Source organism: Rhea pennata, chromosome 24, assembly GCF_028389875.1.
Source record: "Rhea pennata isolate bPtePen1 chromosome 24, bPtePen1.pri, whole genome shotgun sequence".
NCBI classification, from domain to species: Eukaryota; Metazoa; Chordata; class Aves; order Rheiformes; family Rheidae; genus Rhea; species Rhea pennata.
The window spans coordinates 1928006-1946208 of NC_084686.1; the positions used below are offsets into that span (position 1 = coordinate 1928006).

An 18203-nucleotide genomic window follows, 5' to 3' on the forward strand; every position below is an offset into this window, starting at 1 on the left:
TGGAATTATTACAGGGAGGCTAAAGAAATTACACCAATGGGCATTTTTCATCCTTCCATTCATTTAGAGAGTCCTTGCCCATGTAACTGTTGCATTTAAAAGGCTCAGTGGAGGCTCACTGCTCCTCCCATTACCAGGGACTACTGCATGAACGCTGTGTATTTCAGAGCAAACAGAACTCTGACAGATCACTAACACACCCAGTTGTCCCAGGTACATCCTGGCATCCCAGTGAAGCATGTAAGCAAGACAGAGAGAATATCTGCACACCGGCTACCCACTCTCTCAGACTGACCTGCACTTGTCATTTTTCCCTGGGCAATACACAACAGTGCAAAAGAACCAGCTTTCTGCTGTTCCCAGGCTACTTTCTTTAACTGCTCAGGTCTGAAAAAACCTTAAGTAATGCTTTGCCAAACTACCCCTACCTTCCCACCTCCACCACATCAGTCACAGTTGTCCTTCAAATATGTGACAGTAATAAGCATTAGCAGTGTTGAAAATGCAAATCAGAATGTAAGTTGTTTAAAGTGTTACTGAGTGTCCTTCCATCCAGGATGACAGCTTTGTTAAAATAAACATCTCAAACTCTCTTGTGTCCCATCTCCCTTCCCCTTTCCTGCCATCCATATTTTCATGCCCAAGCATCTAGTTCACTCTTTCTATGCTTAATTTTGTTATTTGACTTAATCAAGTGGAGTTTCAACATGCATACACACAAGCCCTCAGCTTCATCCTTCGGAGAGAAAAGGAAGGAAGGAATGTAGGGAAGAGCAGAGGCAGACCAAGAATTGATGTTTCAGTACAAGGGAAAGACTGAGAAAAATTTTTATCTGTTTTGATGAAAAACATGAGACTTGCAGTTAAGAATCTAGAGGACAGAATGAAATCAAATCACTCCCTTCAATATGGGATGTCCACACCAATCTTGGCATATACATACTTAATTCTGGCTGTGAAGGGAGGACTTACTATGCTGACTGACCAACTCACCAGGTTTCAAATTTTGTTTTTCACAGCACTATGCTTTCTAAGGCTAGAGCCCTAAAAGGTGAGGTCAGTCAGAAACAGCTCTAGCAAGGGACTGATGCAATTTTTTTCCCTCCCCTAATGGACTACTCATTGTTAAAGTAAGGCTGTTTTTAATTTACTTTAATTTGATCTCCATTTCATTCAATAAAAACCCTCTACAGAAGAATCTTAAACTCCTCCCTTTTTGACCTCTAGCAAGATCCTTAAGCCTTTACTCCTCCAAAGACTGAACTGGATGGACAAATGAACAATAAACAAGCACAAAGCAGGCTTAGAAGAGAAACTTGCATTATGAAAAGGGTCACATCAGAGATCTGAATGTTCTTTTTTTGCTTTCGTTTGAACTGGAAATCCTACTTGCTGTTTTCAGAAAGCTTTTTTTTCCCCCTGATTTTTGCATTGGACAATCCTGCCACTGTGATACAAAGAGCCAACATTCCTTGTGAACAGTCAGACAAAATTTGGCATGTAGCATTCTTATTAGTGTATTTGTAGTGCTGTACATACTGTAACATGGACTATAATACAGGTATGTACAAGGCACAACTAAGCTCTGGATGGGTAACTAATTATGATAATGGCTTTAAGCAAGCAAGTTGTCTGGGTTTACTCAGGCACATTAAGGGATGCAGCACTGTTGCATTAATTGGAAGCAGAAAACAACGATAAAGCTAATGACCACCGTACCTGGGATGACAGTAGGCTGAGCAGAAGTTCGGAAAGCGTAGTGAGCTGGTTTGGACTTCCCTTGCTGGTTTTCAGCTATTACATAAACCTCGTACTCTGCATTCCAGTCCAGGGACTTGAGCATGACATGGTCACTGCCAGAGGGAAGTCTGATCTCTGGTTTCCATTCTGAAGAATGCTTCTGCAGAACAAGGAGAGGCAGGCAGAGATGTGAAACATACAGCACAACATTAGTAGTCAGTTTTGAGATTAGGGTGACAGTGAACTAATGAATGTAAAAGTAGGAGGGCTTCTATGCAGAAGCCCTATGCATGCTTCTCTGCTTCAGGGGTGCTAAACTCATTTGCTGACACCTGTAAATGGAGAGTACAACAGATACTGAAGCATCCTCTTTCCTGCTCACAGTCCTGTTTCCTTCAGCATTATCAAGTCTGAAGAAAATCTGTCGATTTTTTCTCTTATCTTTGCCACATTACCTGACTTTTCAGAGAGAAAAAGCTGCAATCTCTGTGTGTCTTTGCTCTGCAAAGCACTCTAAGACTGTTTTTTCAGGCCTTAGTATGTGAAATTTAAATCATTTCAAGGACAGAGATTTACCTCGTTGACAGTGGTCTGGCCTAGCTTAGCACAAACGTACTGTCCTGCCTCTTAAAAGGAGATTTTAGAAAGTACCTATCATTAATAACTTTGTTAAGTCTTACTTCAGTTTCAGGGAATCCAGATGTCCAAATCACTCAAACGAATCTGAAAAATCTACTGCCAAGGTATCCTGAGAGAAAGTCTAAGGCAGCTTCTGTTTTCTGGATAAAGGCTTCCCTTCTGTAGCTCTTGCAGAACGAAAGGCAATCTGAAATGCTCTAGCTGTGCAGCTCATCCTGCTATTACTGTAAGGTTAACAGCAGGGTTATGTCAGGGTGCTCCCACATCTCTGACAACGTTTGGACAAGACCAGGATAAGGTTGGTTGGTTGGTTCCTCAAGAACCAATTAGAAACAGGTTTCTGAAGTCCATGCTTCCAAGGAACCTCACTGCATGCCTGTGGGCTGCATAAATACAGGAAAAGTACTCCAAAAGAAGATACTGCCTCCTCTTAATGCTTATTTACTACTTCAGGAAACACTATTCCCATGAAAAGTCTCTGCACATAAGCCAGCTATTCACAGCAATATTTCAGCCTGCTCCTTGGTGGGGGGGGGGGGGGGGGGGGGGAAGGAAGGTCCTTTGTGTACAGCTCTGTGTACAAATACATCAGCCTGGTAATGCCTAAGGGTAGCAACTACACGCAAGGAAATCAAGGAGAGATAGGCAAGTTCAAAACAGAACTGGTGGTAGCATGTGATGGGAAATGAAGTCAAGAGAAAAAAAAAACAAGAAAGTTTCTTGATACTTTTTCAGGACAGGCGGGACATCCATAGCCATTGTAGCTGATTTAGCTTTCTATGTAACTCATACTGCAGACTTATATCCAGGAAATCTTCCATCAATCCTATACATTTTGCCTGCACAATGAGATATCTCCTGCAAGGACAATCACCTACTCTTCTGGAAAGATTCCAGATCACAAAGAACTTGTAATATTCCTACCTTTAGGGCCTGAAGAATGACAAACACTATTGGGCAAAATGTTACACCAGAAAAACATCCTCCTTAACAAATGTTTATCTCCTCACTGGAGGAGAGAAACAGTTAATCCCACCACACACACATTTCTTCCTGCAAAATCATCTGCTATGTATCATCTTTGTGAACTTCTCATAAAAAGAAGACAGGAAAAACTTGATAAAGAACAATGTTTGCTCCACTCAAGATCTGACAGAGCAGAGAAAAGCTATTTTCTGTATCTTTGCAGTTATATTGCAATTAACGTAACTACACCTATTTGACACTCTGTGTCAGCGAATGTTTTGAAGGTCTAGGTGGTCCAAACTCACCCAGTCTCCCAGACTTCTAGAAGGGACTGGAATGCACTAACAAGCTTTTCCATCTCCACTAGAATTCACGGTTCTGTCACAGTCAAGTGCCTTTTAAAAATTCTAGAGACCCTCCTATTCCTGAGGAGCTCCGAGTAACTTGAAAAGCACAAAATGGTGGAAAGGAATATTCTTATGATTTCTAGACAAGAGTATCAAGTTCACGCTGTGACTCTAAGGACTGTTCATTTGCAATACGTAAGGAAATGATTACCTAATAGCTGAAATAGACTAACTTGGGAGCACATCTACCAGACCCAGTCGTAAGTGTCCATTTTTTTTTAATAGCTGGGAAGCTTCTACGTTTTACCACAAAAGCATTGGTGCAGCTGAGCTGTCCCTAGATGTATTAATACTGAGACAAAGCATACAGACAATAGAATAAAGCTTCAGTAATTTCTAACAATTCTTCCTGCTGCTTTAAGGATTTTTGGATTTTCAATGACACTCTGCCAAGTTCGTATTCCTCAAGCTAAGCAATCTCTCTGACTGGCTGTTATTTCATTTCCTGTGGTAGAAACAAAATCAAATACCATCTAACACAAAACAAAAGTGTGTTTAGCTTACAGCAACACTAGCTGCTCATCAAATGGAAATTCTTCCCTAGATCAGCGCTGAATGTTTTGTTTAATCACAGAATCATGTGTTTTCCAATCCCTGGCAATTTACAATTTACATAGGCAATGAGAGCTAGCTTAGCTATGCCTAAAAGAGAATTGCTTCAAATAGCATCTTCCATATGGCTACAGATACGGACAACTCTTATCTTATCTGAATCTCTGCTAAATACACTGAATCTGCTACTCAATAATCTGTGGAATAATTTAGTACTGAAACATCCATTATGCAAAAATTTGGCAATTTGAATGACACACAAAGAGGAGTGGTTAGATACGTGTCTGAAGACAAGCAACGCTCCACACTATGAGCCTTTGGTCTCAAGGTATTTCAATTGTTGCTGGCAATCCTGTTTCGTAAGTATTTGAAGTGGACTTATGCTATGTGCATGTAATTGCCATATGCCCACAGTTCTGCAGGAGGCACTTAGCATGGAGGAGTAATCTTTCATAATCAAAGTCAAGGAAAAGAAAACAAGAAAGATTTTGGATGTTTCTCCTTTGCATGTAACATCTCTTATCCTATCCATGATCACTCCATCTGCTTGGCGTATTTTCCTGCACTGACCTACCTGTATGTTCTAAGCTTTAGGATCCACTGCGGTAGCTGCCTGTATAACGAAGCCTGAGTACTCAACAGGCTAAATAAAAATCAGGCTTGAATGTCAGACATACTTACAGCTTTGTATTTGATCAGATAATGCCTAATTGGGGAGCCACCATCATCCTGCTTGATAACATTCACTTTAATGGAGTTTCCATCTTCTCCCATCTGACCTTCCAGTTTGGGTGCGCTGGGTTCCCCTGAAATAATGGTGGATTCATGTTTAATTGTTCAAAAATTTCATTAGAAAAGAAGTACTAATCAAAATCAGTAAAAATGCTTCATCAGAATCAGGCACAAAGTAGACTGTGCACATCTAGGGACACAAATATTTGTAAGACCCAAGTGTTTTCAGCATTTAGCAGCTCTTTTTCATTTTTGTGTGTGCCTAAATGGACACAGAGGCTAAGCAGAAAGGACCTCAAGGATGTCTTGGAGCAACAAACCACTCTTGATTGTTTTTATTCTAAAATGCTGTTGTGAAACATCAGGAAAATGTCAAGTTAGGGTACAAGGCAAACACGCAATCTGCTTCTCTGAAATGTTGATGAAAGGAGCATCATTGAAAAGGAACATGGTATTTGTCACACAGACCTGTATTTGTACTTAGAGTGCTGTTTAGGCTTTACAGTCCTTTCACCAGAAATTCACTTATGTGGTCACTTAAATGGATGTGAAAAATGGTACTGAATCACAGCCATGCAAGTTTTCACTCAGTTTGCACTGGTGTAACTAACTGCAAGGAATACAGGCTGCAGAGAACTAGACCCCTTCATGCTTCTGTAATAACTATTTAAGAGAAACAAACTATCATTTCCTAATTTGCATTCCCCTGACATCAGCAAAAAGAAAGAAAAAAAAAAGAAAGGAAAAAAAAAAAAAAAGAGAGAGATTTCCCTCTCCTCTCCAGGTCTTGCTCACTTACAACTGCAACCTGTCTCACCAGAGTCTCTAAGAACTGTCATTTTATAGACAGTTCCCCCATAACCTCCACAGATGTACTGGAGAAGATGGTTCCCCACTCCCCAGCCTGAGTATTTCCTTCTTGTACTTTTACTATACCTCCCTTGACAAAAGTCAAATCCACACCTTGTCTATTTATTTAGAAAGCTTCCTTTCAGAAATACTGCAGTAGATTACTGAAGACATATGCTTTCTATTTCCTCTTTCACATTACCCCAGGGATCAGTTGTTCCCAAAGTGGTTTGATAGCCTGTAAGCTCACTGTGGAAGAGGAATTATTACCTACTTATCTGTTTTTGTGAAAAAAGAAACCAGTCAAACAAACAACTCCCACCCCAACATATATATTAAACTAGCAAAAGACTTAAATGGTAAATGAACAGTTCTCTCCCTTTTCTAAAACAAAAGACCACAAAAGAGCTCAGATTCTGCTAACCGTTGGTCAGAGCTGGAGTGCTTGCTTTACTCCATTTTATGGAAAGGCAAGAAGACATAGTTTCCTCCATGACAATACTCCTCAGAGATGGGACTTAGAATCATATTCCTAAAGCTCTGAAATGTCCCATGAGCTTAAATGCCAGTGAAAATTAATAAGACTTTGCAAAATTTCTTTTCTATTGAAACTTGCTAGTTTTTTTTTTTTTCTATACTACTTTCCGTTTATTTATCACTATCTCTGTGATATAACCTAAGTGCTCAAGTCATTGATTCTGGGCTTTAAAACTGCTTAAGATTTTGGACCATTTTAGCTGTTATTTTGGCTGCCCTTCCTGATTCAGAAACATGATATTCTTTGTTAAGCACACATATACCCTAAACCAATAAAAGTGCATGGAGAAGTCAGCAATACACTATTACTAATAATGGTGTGTATAAGCACTACTGCAACAAAGCATTAAGACCACAGTGAAGATACTTCCTGTCAGAACATATCTGTCTCATCTAACTAATACATTTTGGGAAAGGAAGCAGACAATGTTGACTGCCATCCGTCCAAACAAACAAGTGTTAAACAAATCTATCGTTATTTGTTCCAAAACTACCAGGAAGAGGTATTTTTCACTGTCCTGACAGCCATGTTTGTTTATGTAGACTTAAACCATCATGTCAGCTCAAATTCATCACAGTGAGCAGTGCTGAACACAGCTCACGCTCCCTTCTCCCTGCAGGTGTTGAGGGAAGGAAAAGGGGGCATTACCCTGTCCCCTCCAGGGACCTGCACTTTTCTGGCACCCAGCAGAAGCCTGAAGGACACAAACCATAAACTCCAATGGAAACAGGAACATGTTCATGAGCAGGGCTCCTATAGAGCACCTACAGAGAGGCAACAAGGCAAACTGGAAACAGGGCAAACAGTCAGAAAGAACACACTCTCCTTCAGCACAGACTGGTGATCACTAGTGGTTTTACACTGAACGGCTGGTCTGCAAAATCAAAAATATCACTTGCTAGGATTTTTCTCAAAACAGATGAGCAGAAAGCTACACGTTTAACTCCTTCTCCTTTGTTTTACTCCACTCTGCTTTCTGAATCCCCATTACCAATACAGGATAAACAATGACTTCTCTCTCATACTCTACTGCATCTCTGGTGCAGTTTTCTTATTGGGAAAGTCTATGTCTGAAGAGCAGTGGTCAAAGTGGTACTTCTAAAATACCAGCAAAAAATACATCCAAAATAATAAACAAACAAAGGCAGCACAGCAAGTTCTTTCCGTTTTTCCTCTGTGGTAAATACCAGCATTTCTTTCTAAAGCACTCATGTTTCATCAGCATTTCCTTTCTGAAGATTCATCACTAAGGAACTAAGACAGGACTGTCTTATTTCAGACCATGCCATTTGCACTTGCAAACTGAACAATTTACTTGGGAGCCACTCAGTGGGTGTTAAATACCTGGACAGTTTTAGAAACACTTTTAGGAGCCTATCTACATCTTCAGATATCTAAGCAGTTCCAACACCCTGTGCTGTAGGATTAACTGCCAAAGTCACTTTTCAGGAAAACAAATGACTTTATCTATCATGAAGAGCCACCAAGCCTTATGGAGTACATGAGCAAGGCCCAGAACACAGCAAAGGCACAGACCAGTGCTTTGAAATTACCTTAGGAATCCTGGTTAAGAAGGTGTTTTAGGCTTCCTGTAATTTCTACCCTCAATTTAAGACTGAGATGTGTTTGGGAAGGTAAAGCATCCATTTGGGGATACTGGGAGCAACAGATATACTTTACAGTACATCTGTCACAGAAAAGTGGTTGTAAGATTTTTATTTTAGTATAGTGTCACATTATCAGACTCATCTCTAAAATGTCCCTTCTCTCATTCTCATTACTTAAATACTCTTGCACTGAAGATTTCAACCCGTTAACTGTTCTGAATCCTCTCTATAATTCACTCTAGTGTTTTCAAGGATGATAGTTCCTACCCTTTCTCATCCCAGTTCATCTGGTTGGCTACTTTATTCCATCCTTCCACGCTTTTGTATTTCCTCTTTGCTTTCTCAACAAAAAACTAACACAAGCAATACAATGTGATCTAGCATAGCAAAAGTAGTCAAACTTTTAGTAAAATGTACTGCTGGGCTCCTGATGCTTATCCACTGCAATCTATTGTTACTAACAATGAAAATTAGGCTGGAAATTGATTAAACAAATTGATAAGATATATTTTGTGCCACTAACTTGCCTCTCTTTAGTTAGGAGCTCCTGAATTTTTCCATGGGGCCTTATGCTAACTGGTGTGAGTGAACAGAGCTGCCTTGAAACGATGGGTATAGAAGATTTAGTCTTAGGTGAACTTAAGAGTGTGTTTCAGAGCTAACCAAAAGAAATTTAAGTATAGAGCATACAACAGATCACGCCCATGGTGTGTTTTGCTGTGCACCCTGAATCCAAATACACTTCCCAAATCTTTACGGCTCCAACTGTTGGATATTGCGTACAAACTTCACCATTTCTGTTCAAAACAACCTATGGTTCTGCTAAAGCACCTCTGTCTTCACTTGCAGTGCTACTTTTGATTTGGACAATGGCCTTTCTTGAACACATGCTGACAGATAATCATGTAATCATTTAACCTAATTAAATGATGACCCAATTCTTAACATATCCAAATGAGAACAAGATCAAGACAATGAAATGGTAACATCTGCAACTTAAAATCCTGAACATATCGAAAGGAAAATGAGGCCAAGACACTGAAATGATAGTATTTTGACTTAAAAGCTTGGTCTACTGCCTGGAGTAAAACCTTTTAATACTTCGTTCTGTTGAGTTATTCTAAAAGTGAAAGGAAATAATAAGCCTACAGTTATATTAAGATGAACTATGCACTCTAGCAGCTAACTTCAGCCATGGAAATTTATGGGAGCTCCTTTCAATCCAAGAAACATTCTCAATTCTAAATCCATTCTGTCTGGATTTGCATTCAACTGGTAACGGAAAGCACGTGCAGATTTGATACGCAACAGAAATGTTAATCTTTCAGTATCTTTCAACACTGATCTTTGGAAGTGCTTTCAAGCCCAAGCTCTTCTGCTCTCCCTCTCCCCCAAATAAAAGGAAATCAAGCAGTTTTTCTTGAAATATCAGTGAGAAAGATGCAAGGCCTAGACTGAAATAGTAATTTAGGACTAGTTCGATTTCCTTGCAGGCTAACACATGCTCTGGCTAACATACCAGGTGCTCCAAGAAGGTAATTATAATCCCATGGATGCACAAAGTTCTTTGATGTGACACATATACTCGTGTTTCACAATGTGGTGTATTTTCTTAAAGATATAGAGATTGAATGGTCCTTTCTTCCATTCTAAATTTTCTGTTCCAATCCCTTGCATCTGTCTACATCCCCATTGCAAGATAACTAAGACAGCAGGAGTGGACACTCAAGAGCTTCATTCTATCCTGCAATAGCTTCCTCAGTGACAGAACCTTGAAAATACAAACGTAATGTTTTCTGGATGACTGTGGAGTTGCCCTTGCATGGATCTCTGATGCACTTTGAAGTAGACAGCACATAGGAACAGGCTTTTGTATTTGTGTTATAAGAGGTACTTTGTACTCCATTGGAGCTGTCCTGATTCACAGAACATAGATCTGTAGAACACAGGGCCAACTGCATTCATATCACTGGCAAGGACGGATAATTTCACAATTAACCTATGACCAAATGTGATCAAAGGACTTATTTTTTCTTAAAAAAAAAAAAAAAAAAAAAAAAAAAAAAAAAAAAAAAAAAAAAAAAAAAAACCCTTTACTGCCAGCTTAGCAAGGCTGCATATTTGAAAATCTCTTTTCCAGGCTTGGCTACTCCTGGAATTATGAAATGCTAAGGTGAATACCATTACAGACTGAAAATTAAATGGAAACAGAAGAGTTTTAAATGAGCAGAGTCACTTTGCCTGGATAGCCTGAAAACATCAGATAAAACAAGCAATCATTGTCCTTCCTCTCTTTACTGCATCCTAAAAGAAAATACCACTGTGAAGGTTATTGATTGAAATCACTGAGTGGCTTCAAGCTGAAGATACTGTTACTGAAATAACTGCTTCAAGACTACTAGCCAATAATTAAACAAAAGCAGAAATGAATGTCCTGTTCTGCCTTTTCCACAGAGGAAACGAGCTCTCAGTAACAACTGGGGGCATTCACAGCTAGTTATTTTGCTGGACACTGAGCTACTCTAAATGCGTGAAATACTCATGAGCACCAATGCTCAATTCTGTCCTCATGTTGCTGTACATCTAGTAGACTTGCTTCAGTAATACCTAAAAGGTACAAAATCAGTATTTCCTTGGTACTCTTTCTCATTCTCATCTCAACAGAGAGATAATCATTAATAGCTAAATAGACCTTAAAGTGGTAAGGAAACACTGTAATTACAGAGTTTGACCTCTTATCTAACACAGGCCAGAGCATTTTTTCCAGCTGTCTAGCACCAAGACATGTGAACAAACATCCTTTTGAAGCATACTCATTCTTAACAAGATTTCAAATGTTAGAGAAACTACTGTACCTTGCACACAACTATTGCAATGATTAATTACCCTCTTTTCCACTTAGAATTTCTCTACTTTCTAACTCCTGATTCCTTCTTTTCAGGATACTTTAAACATACTTTTGCTCCCAGAAATAGTCCCCCGAATAGAGAACACAGACCACTCCTGAAATGCAGCAGGTGTGGCAGTGCAAGCCCTGCCAAAGAGTATTTTACAGTTTTCCTTCCAAAAGTGCGTAGCATCTCTCTTAAACAGGCAGACGTAATCCAAATATAGGGCTGTAAAATAAAAATGAGTTAGTATGTAGTTTCAATCAAAGGAGGAAGAAGTTTAGTGGTAGAAGTTTAGTCCAGTAGAACCAGCATTCCTATTGTGAGTCAAAGTGTCAGTAGCTGAAGAGAAAAGGTTATCAGGTTAGAGAAGGAACTCATGCTCACAAAACATGCACCCTTCCTACAGGAAAGGAGCTGGAAATAAAGAAGTGCATTACAAAGGAGTGTTACATGCCCAGGGGTCTCCAATTTACACTGAGCCACTAGACATATTGCAGAAATCTGCATATTCCAGCCATACAATTTGGGATCCTTAAAGAATCCCCCTTGTGATGGTGGTAGTTAAGTTACTGGGAGCACAGAACTCCAACATGTTAGACTTCTCTCAAAAAATCATTTTACAAACACCAACCAGAATCCACAACTTAGAATCCACTTTGTTGCAGGAGGAGGAATGCAGGATCTTATACTTTCACCATAGGGTGTGATAATGCTGAGTAATCACTTTTCAGCCAGATCACACGCCGCATGGCCCTCTGACTATGCGCTGTCCCATAAAGAAACAGTGGCCTTTATTCAGCCCAGCACTGGGAGCAGCTAGAAATGGCAAGTGGAGCCTACTAGAATGTGGGAGGACTCAAGCAACTTAAATATTCACCCCATACTTTACTTTCCTTGAAAAATAAGAAGGATTTAACTCAGAGAAGTAAAGTTTACAGATTTCAGCTACTTTACAGACTTCGCTAGAGCTAGACCACTTTCACTGGATTTAAATTTCACCCACGGGACTTGCTTCAGCAAAGCAAACTGAAGTAAAACAAATAGGTGCTTTATCTCCGAGATGATGTGCATGATACAGTGCCTGTTTTTCCCAACTTAAATTATCTCTGACCAATCTTTCTCTCTGAAGCCCAATTCAAGGAAGCTCACGAAGGCCTGTATTTTGAAAGGCACCTCATTTGCTCTATGACGGTTCTTCCAATGGTGCCATCCTGTCATTGCCCAGAACTGATCAGCTGTGAATAAGCTAGCATTAAATCTCACTGGTGCCTTTGGGGAAAAAAGTTCTGCTTCCGCTCTCACATTTTCTACAGCTCTAGGGTTTTTTTCTTGGTTTTTTTTCCCTATTACCCCTCTTTTCTCTGTCTTTTATGGCCAAGAGCAGTTGCATGAGGAAAACAGAGTCCAGCTCTTCACTGCTCACCACCCTCCTCCTGCTGGCCTATCACAAAAGAATAATGGCATCAAGAAAGACTTCTGCAATGCTGGTTTGCTTACTACCAGATTTTAGTTCAGAAATTTCTTGCTGTCCAGTGTGAGACACAAGACAGTGTGTCTAAGTGGCTTTAGCCTTCTTTCTAGGAAGTAGCACAATCATTTTACTGCTTTCTATGAGAGCTACCCGAGTGTTACATTGTAAGAGCTATCAGTTTTCACTATATATTGGATCCCAGGAGCCTTACTGCACAGTCTCTTCCAAGAACCAAGTTTGTAACTTTCAGGAGGACAAAAGCCAATGCTTTGCCTGCTGACAATACAGGCATACTGCACGCACCTCAAGTGAAGAGTTATTTATGATGACATTGCCACTGCCGCGTCAGGGTACACCACTGATGATTCTATGCTGCTCTGAGTGACCAATTCTTTGTGCTTCAAATGTAAACTATAATGAATGCAACCTACTGTATTTGAGATAACAAACAATTCCGAGGCTCTTAAAGCCTGTATTGTTACCTGTTAGATCCTACACATAATATGAGAGCATCTGAGGACCACAGTCTGAGTCATTTTGTTTTCAAATTGGTTTTATCCAATCTTGCTAAGCCACTAGCACCAGCAATTTCCTAACAAAAGTGGTAAAGGCTTCCTGGTGTCCTTTTCATGGTTATTTTATTTAACAAAGTGCTTCCTTGTAATATTAGACTGATTTGGTCGAGATTTTATAAGAAGCTGGTGGTTTTCAGAGATCTGTTTTTCACAGAGAGCCACATGTACCTGAGCTGGAATCAGCTGTTCTGAAAACTTGAAGTGAGGAGGGAAGAGAACATGAGAGCGCAACACAAATTTTCCCTAGTCACAGGACACTGAATGCATGTTGAGCCCCAGCAGTGATAGCAGTGCAGATGATGGAGATGTTTTATCATATCTTTTTATCCCTCCCAGCAAACATGTTCCAGTTGTCTGCTCTTTAAAAACAGCTCCACTGCCAAAAAAGATCCTGCATCTCTGCAGTGCTTTGAAAATACAATTGCAATCAGTCTATGGTCATTTATGCAATATGTGAACAAGGAAGCAGCTGATTTCTGCAGTCTTTGACCATCGTGTAAACAGGACTAGATTGTGATCTAGTGTCACAATTTGAAATAAACATAAGCCACAGCTATGCAAAATTTCCACAAGTGGTAAATACACAACGTTGTGAAAAAATAGGAAGAGAGGATCCAGAATGCACACAGGAGAAGCAAACATCAAAAATAAGAAACAAAAACAAAAGGACATGCAAAACAAGACAGCCAAGTCTTCAGTCCTTCTGGATGTCACCCAATCAGCTTTCAGAGAGGGAGAGACCCGAGGTAGAGGGGCTACTTCCATGCATGCAGTCATGTGGAAAGATTACTGGTGTTAGTTTTGTTTTTCCTGGCAAAACTCCACCCAAATTCTTTCCTGGCAGTGATGCAATACAATAAGGTGATTTCAGAATTAATAGATCGAAAAATAAAGCTAGCTGCTTTTTGGATTTCAAAATAATTTGCTTACTTGTGGAAGTAAAACAAGCAAGGGCTTTCCCCTCTCTTTAGGGTATGCATAGAATGTTAAGTGAAATTTCAAAAGTCAGTGTTATTGATTTTTTTTTAATTTTATTTATTTTTTTATTTTTTTTTTTTTACTACCACAAGCTTTACTTGGACAGTAATCTCATCTCCACAGGTCGCAAAGGTCAGTCTTTTGCTTCTTGATTGCCTGGAGTTCACCAGCTACTGTGACTGTTAAAAATTGTTAAGGACTGTTAAAATGATTTCCTGTCTTGATTAAATCCCTTGCCTGGCTCTAAGAGATACTGTATGGGAGGAATGAGATGCTGTGGCAAGAGACATGTAATACTACTTCTGATGCAAACAGTATGAAGTGTTGCTTTCCATTATGTACTCTGAGTATGTCAATATAGGTATGATTTCATGAAAACACAATGCCTACTCTAGCTGTATCTAAATTTTACTCATGCTAGAGAAATTTCTTTCTTAAATCAGAATGGTATGTGCCTACCAATGACCAAGTTTCACAGATAAGGATTTTCTGATGCTTTTGATAGGCTACTAAAACATATAGCTGTGAAAAGAAAATGTTTCCAGGAGCTGAATTAGCACAGGAAAGGTAAAAATGTTGCTAAAGCAAAAGACAACACGGTGGTTTGAGTATGGTTCGCATGATTTCCTATGGATTAGCAGTCTGAAGCCAGCATACTGGTCTCTTAAAAGGTAAAAGGATTTTCACCAATAGTTTTAAGGGCAGAAAGTGTTTTAGATCATTACTAGGGCACTGACTGTTGGATTCTGGCAATAAAAGAAGCAAATGATTGAGCCGCATTAGCTTTGTTTTGTCATGTTTTTTCCAAGTTTTAGGATCCTTCAAGCTCAGTACAGAAGACTGGAGTTTAGTTTGCCACATGCAGACAGTGGTGAGTAATTTCTCCAATGGCTTGTAGAAGGCTTTTAGAGCAACAGAATTTGGAGGTCCCTCATTGCTGGGCAGAGGGGATCCTCCCCCCAGATGTAGTCAACCAATCAGAACAAAGTATTTTACCTTCTGTTCACCAGCGTGGACGACATCATCAGCACCATGCAAGCCACATGACAAAGTCACATGATACGCACGCACATGATTGGTTGAAAGGAAAGTGGAGGAGGTCACATGGAAAAAACAAAAAAATTAAAAAACTGATGTAAACAACGGGCAAGGGAAAAATCAACAACAGAATTACAGACTAAATAAAACAAACAAAATCAAATTAGCCAGTATACATCAGAAACATTGGGGAGACAGTAAAATTGCCTGGAAATATAAGAATATTAAACCATAGAAAGCACTGAGTTATGACCCCACGAGTGTTAGGCACAGCTGCATCACTGCTTATTAATACCAAGTCAGAGAAGAAATAAAAATTATTGTGAAGAAGGACTCTGCCCCAAAACTTGGACAGCTGAAGGAATCCACAGGACTGTTGGATACAAGACTGTTGGGAAAAAAAAGGGAAAACATGTTATTCAGAAACAGTCCAGGCATCAGAGGTGAAATGGTTCAAATTATAGCCCACATAGTTCAATGAGGACAAATCACGATATTTCATTCTGATGTATTCTCCCTTCTGCAGAAACAAACATTTTTCTAAATATTAAGAATAGTAATGACTGAGAAATGTGAAAACCTACTGTGTGTAAACACTTCCAAGGACAGAGCTATCGATTAAAGAGCTGCCACAGGATTTGGTCAGGCTAACAGTTACCACTAAAAGCACTTGAGCTCCATCCAATGTGGTCAGCCTGAAGATTCAAGGATATGGAGTGAGTCACGTGCAATGAATCACACCAATGATTTAGTGTGTGCAATGGGATGTTCTGTCAATGAGGAGAGGAACGAAGAGTTCTGCACTGAAAGCTAATGACAAATATCACCTGAGAAAGACACAGCTACTACTAAAGGAGGTGAAAAAGTGGACAGACTGAATGATAACCCATCACGAAAAAAGCAATTGCTGGACTGGACAATACCACCCACTCCATGCACTGCCTCCCTTCCTGAATTACCATCTACTTAATAACATGCATTTTTCATGACAGTTCTGTCTCATCTTACTGAGATTACTTAACTGCTCTGCTACTTCCCTGTCAGCTGGGTGTAAATGAGAATTAAAATGAGGTGCATGTACTGAGAAATGTGGATGACCAGAACCCAAGATCCACACCTGCAGTGCCTCAAGGCAAGCAGTGCTGGGGTTGCTGCCCTCAAAGGAATGTAATGTACGCAGACAACTCTAATCTAAAATCTAGTTAGAAAGATCCCTGCATGCCGTTATTGGGGAAAGATACAATAGGACAAAATGTAAAATGTTTTGTGTATCTAAGCATTCAAGCCATCTTCTCCAGTTATCAGTGTAGGCTTTCTCTAGTTATCAGTACATGCTCATGGAACTCCAGGCAGGGGCACCATGAAGGGGGAAAGCCATTACTACTAGTTCTCCCAGAAAGGTATGCAGCGTCTTTTGATCACGAGGAAACAGATTTCCAAATCTGAAATGAGCTTACTATTAAACCTTACAGGCTACTAATATATGAAAAGGCATAAATATGGACAAGGGAGGCTACCTTTGAGATCATTTCCTCTCCAGTGAAAGCTTTAGCTAAAGATCAAGGGCAAAACCTGCAGTATACATCTGCTATAAAAGCCAAGTTGCAGGAGGCTTCTAAGACACAGAAGAGTTTTGTAAACATTAGTCTAAAAAGCTGAAATTCATCATGCTGCCATGGGCTAAATTCAGGTAGTCAGAACACCAATTGCCTTGGAACTTGCGAAACGAATGTGGTCATAGTACACATCAGCTTCAGTCTCCAGGCAGTACATACTGTGGTAATCTGAAAGTACAAGGGCTTTCATAGTGAGACCTACCTCTCAGGATTATTGGCCAAGGAATCTAATGTCTGTTATTGCTACTGTTATTATCAGGGCTTAATGAGAGATATAGGCAAGATATCTGCTTACTTGCAGACCATATTTAAACAAAGCACGAGAAGGAGAGATGTAGTCTTTTCTGCTCTGGAAAAATGCTCACAAACCTCCCTTAGTCTCACTTTCTAACTAGATTTTAGATTAGAGTTGTCTGCGTACATTACATTCCTTTGAGGGCAGCAACCCCAGCACTGCTTGCCTTGAGGCACTGCAGGTGTGGATCTTGGGTTCTGGTCATCCGCAAGCAGTGGTAGAGAACATACACATCTGTAGTTACTTTCTGGCAAATCTGGAATGAGTGAAATGATGGGAAGGAAAGGTGAGGGTAAAAGAATGTGAAACACAAATGAATTAACAAACAACCACTATAAAAAATTTTCAGAGTTTTTCTTTTTCTGTAAATAGACTACCTCTACCATTTCCACCACAGATAACAAATTTTTAGTGACCAGCCCCATTTCTTGCAGAAAGAAATTCCATAGCAAAAACAGTTACCATCTCTACAGGATTCCCATGCAATCTTTCTCCAAGATACTGTGAGCTGATCGGGTGCACAGTGCAAGATACAGTAAGAGATTTCATGGAAAAATCTTACTTTGTTTTTTATCTGCCTGTCTCTTGCTCAGTGTCCTCAACCTCCCTCATCCTTCAACTTCTGAATCTATTCACCACCTTCTAATAAATAGAACAAAAATCTCTGTAATTTCCAGAAAAAAAACAGGAGGCTAGATAGAGGAAAAGATTCAAATTAGTACCTCTATTGAAAAAAATATTTTGATGTGACCTCAAGAGTACTCAAGGCAAAACAATCCACAGAGGAGCAGCTGCAAGAAAATAAGCTTTGTTAAGCCACTGATACGGAACTACTTATCTGAACAGCTAAGATGATTAATTCAAATAAGGTCCACGTCCTAAACTCCCTACATGATTTTGGACATCTCCTCTCATATGCTATCCATCACATATCAAAGTCAAAACTCACTAAAGCCAGCGAAGAAACACTCTTCAGCTTCATTAGGTTTTGATTAGATCTACTGTTCAGTTTTTCATGGTGCTATGAAGCATGTTCCCCTAATTTCTAATTGCTCCTGATTTCATTAATTTACCATTGAGGTTAAGTTATGGTAACAGACAAGCTCACTCAGCAGTGTCATCCATAATTAAATGATGACAAGTTCTAAGAGCATCTGCCCAGTGCCAATTCCCTGCTGTTGCATGTAGTGCATTAATATGCTGCAGAACAGCTTAGCATATGAACAAATGCACCTACTGTTTACATAAACAGATTATACATACAAATGACAATGAATCAGCGAAAGGCCAAATCTGCTCCCATTCAGCA

At 39.7% G+C, this 18203-nt stretch overlaps 1 protein-coding gene across 7 annotated transcripts in view; it reads right to left on the reverse strand.

Annotated features, from left to right (window-relative positions):
- Nucleotides 1–18203, reverse strand: part of NCAM1 (neural cell adhesion molecule 1) — a 142188-nt gene that overhangs the window by 18424 nt on the left and 105561 nt on the right. For 6 of the 7 annotated variants that reach the window (XM_062594622.1, XM_062594621.1, XM_062594620.1 and 3 more), the window contains 2 exons: nt 4986–5110; nt 1720–1900 (listed from right to left, as the gene is read on the reverse strand). In XM_062594622.1, the coding sequence (XP_062450606.1) occupies nt 1720–1900; nt 4986–5110 (306 nt within the window). The remainder of the gene's footprint in view (nt 1–1719; nt 1901–4985; nt 5111–18203) is intronic. The other variant, XM_062594619.1, reaches the window with a different exon arrangement.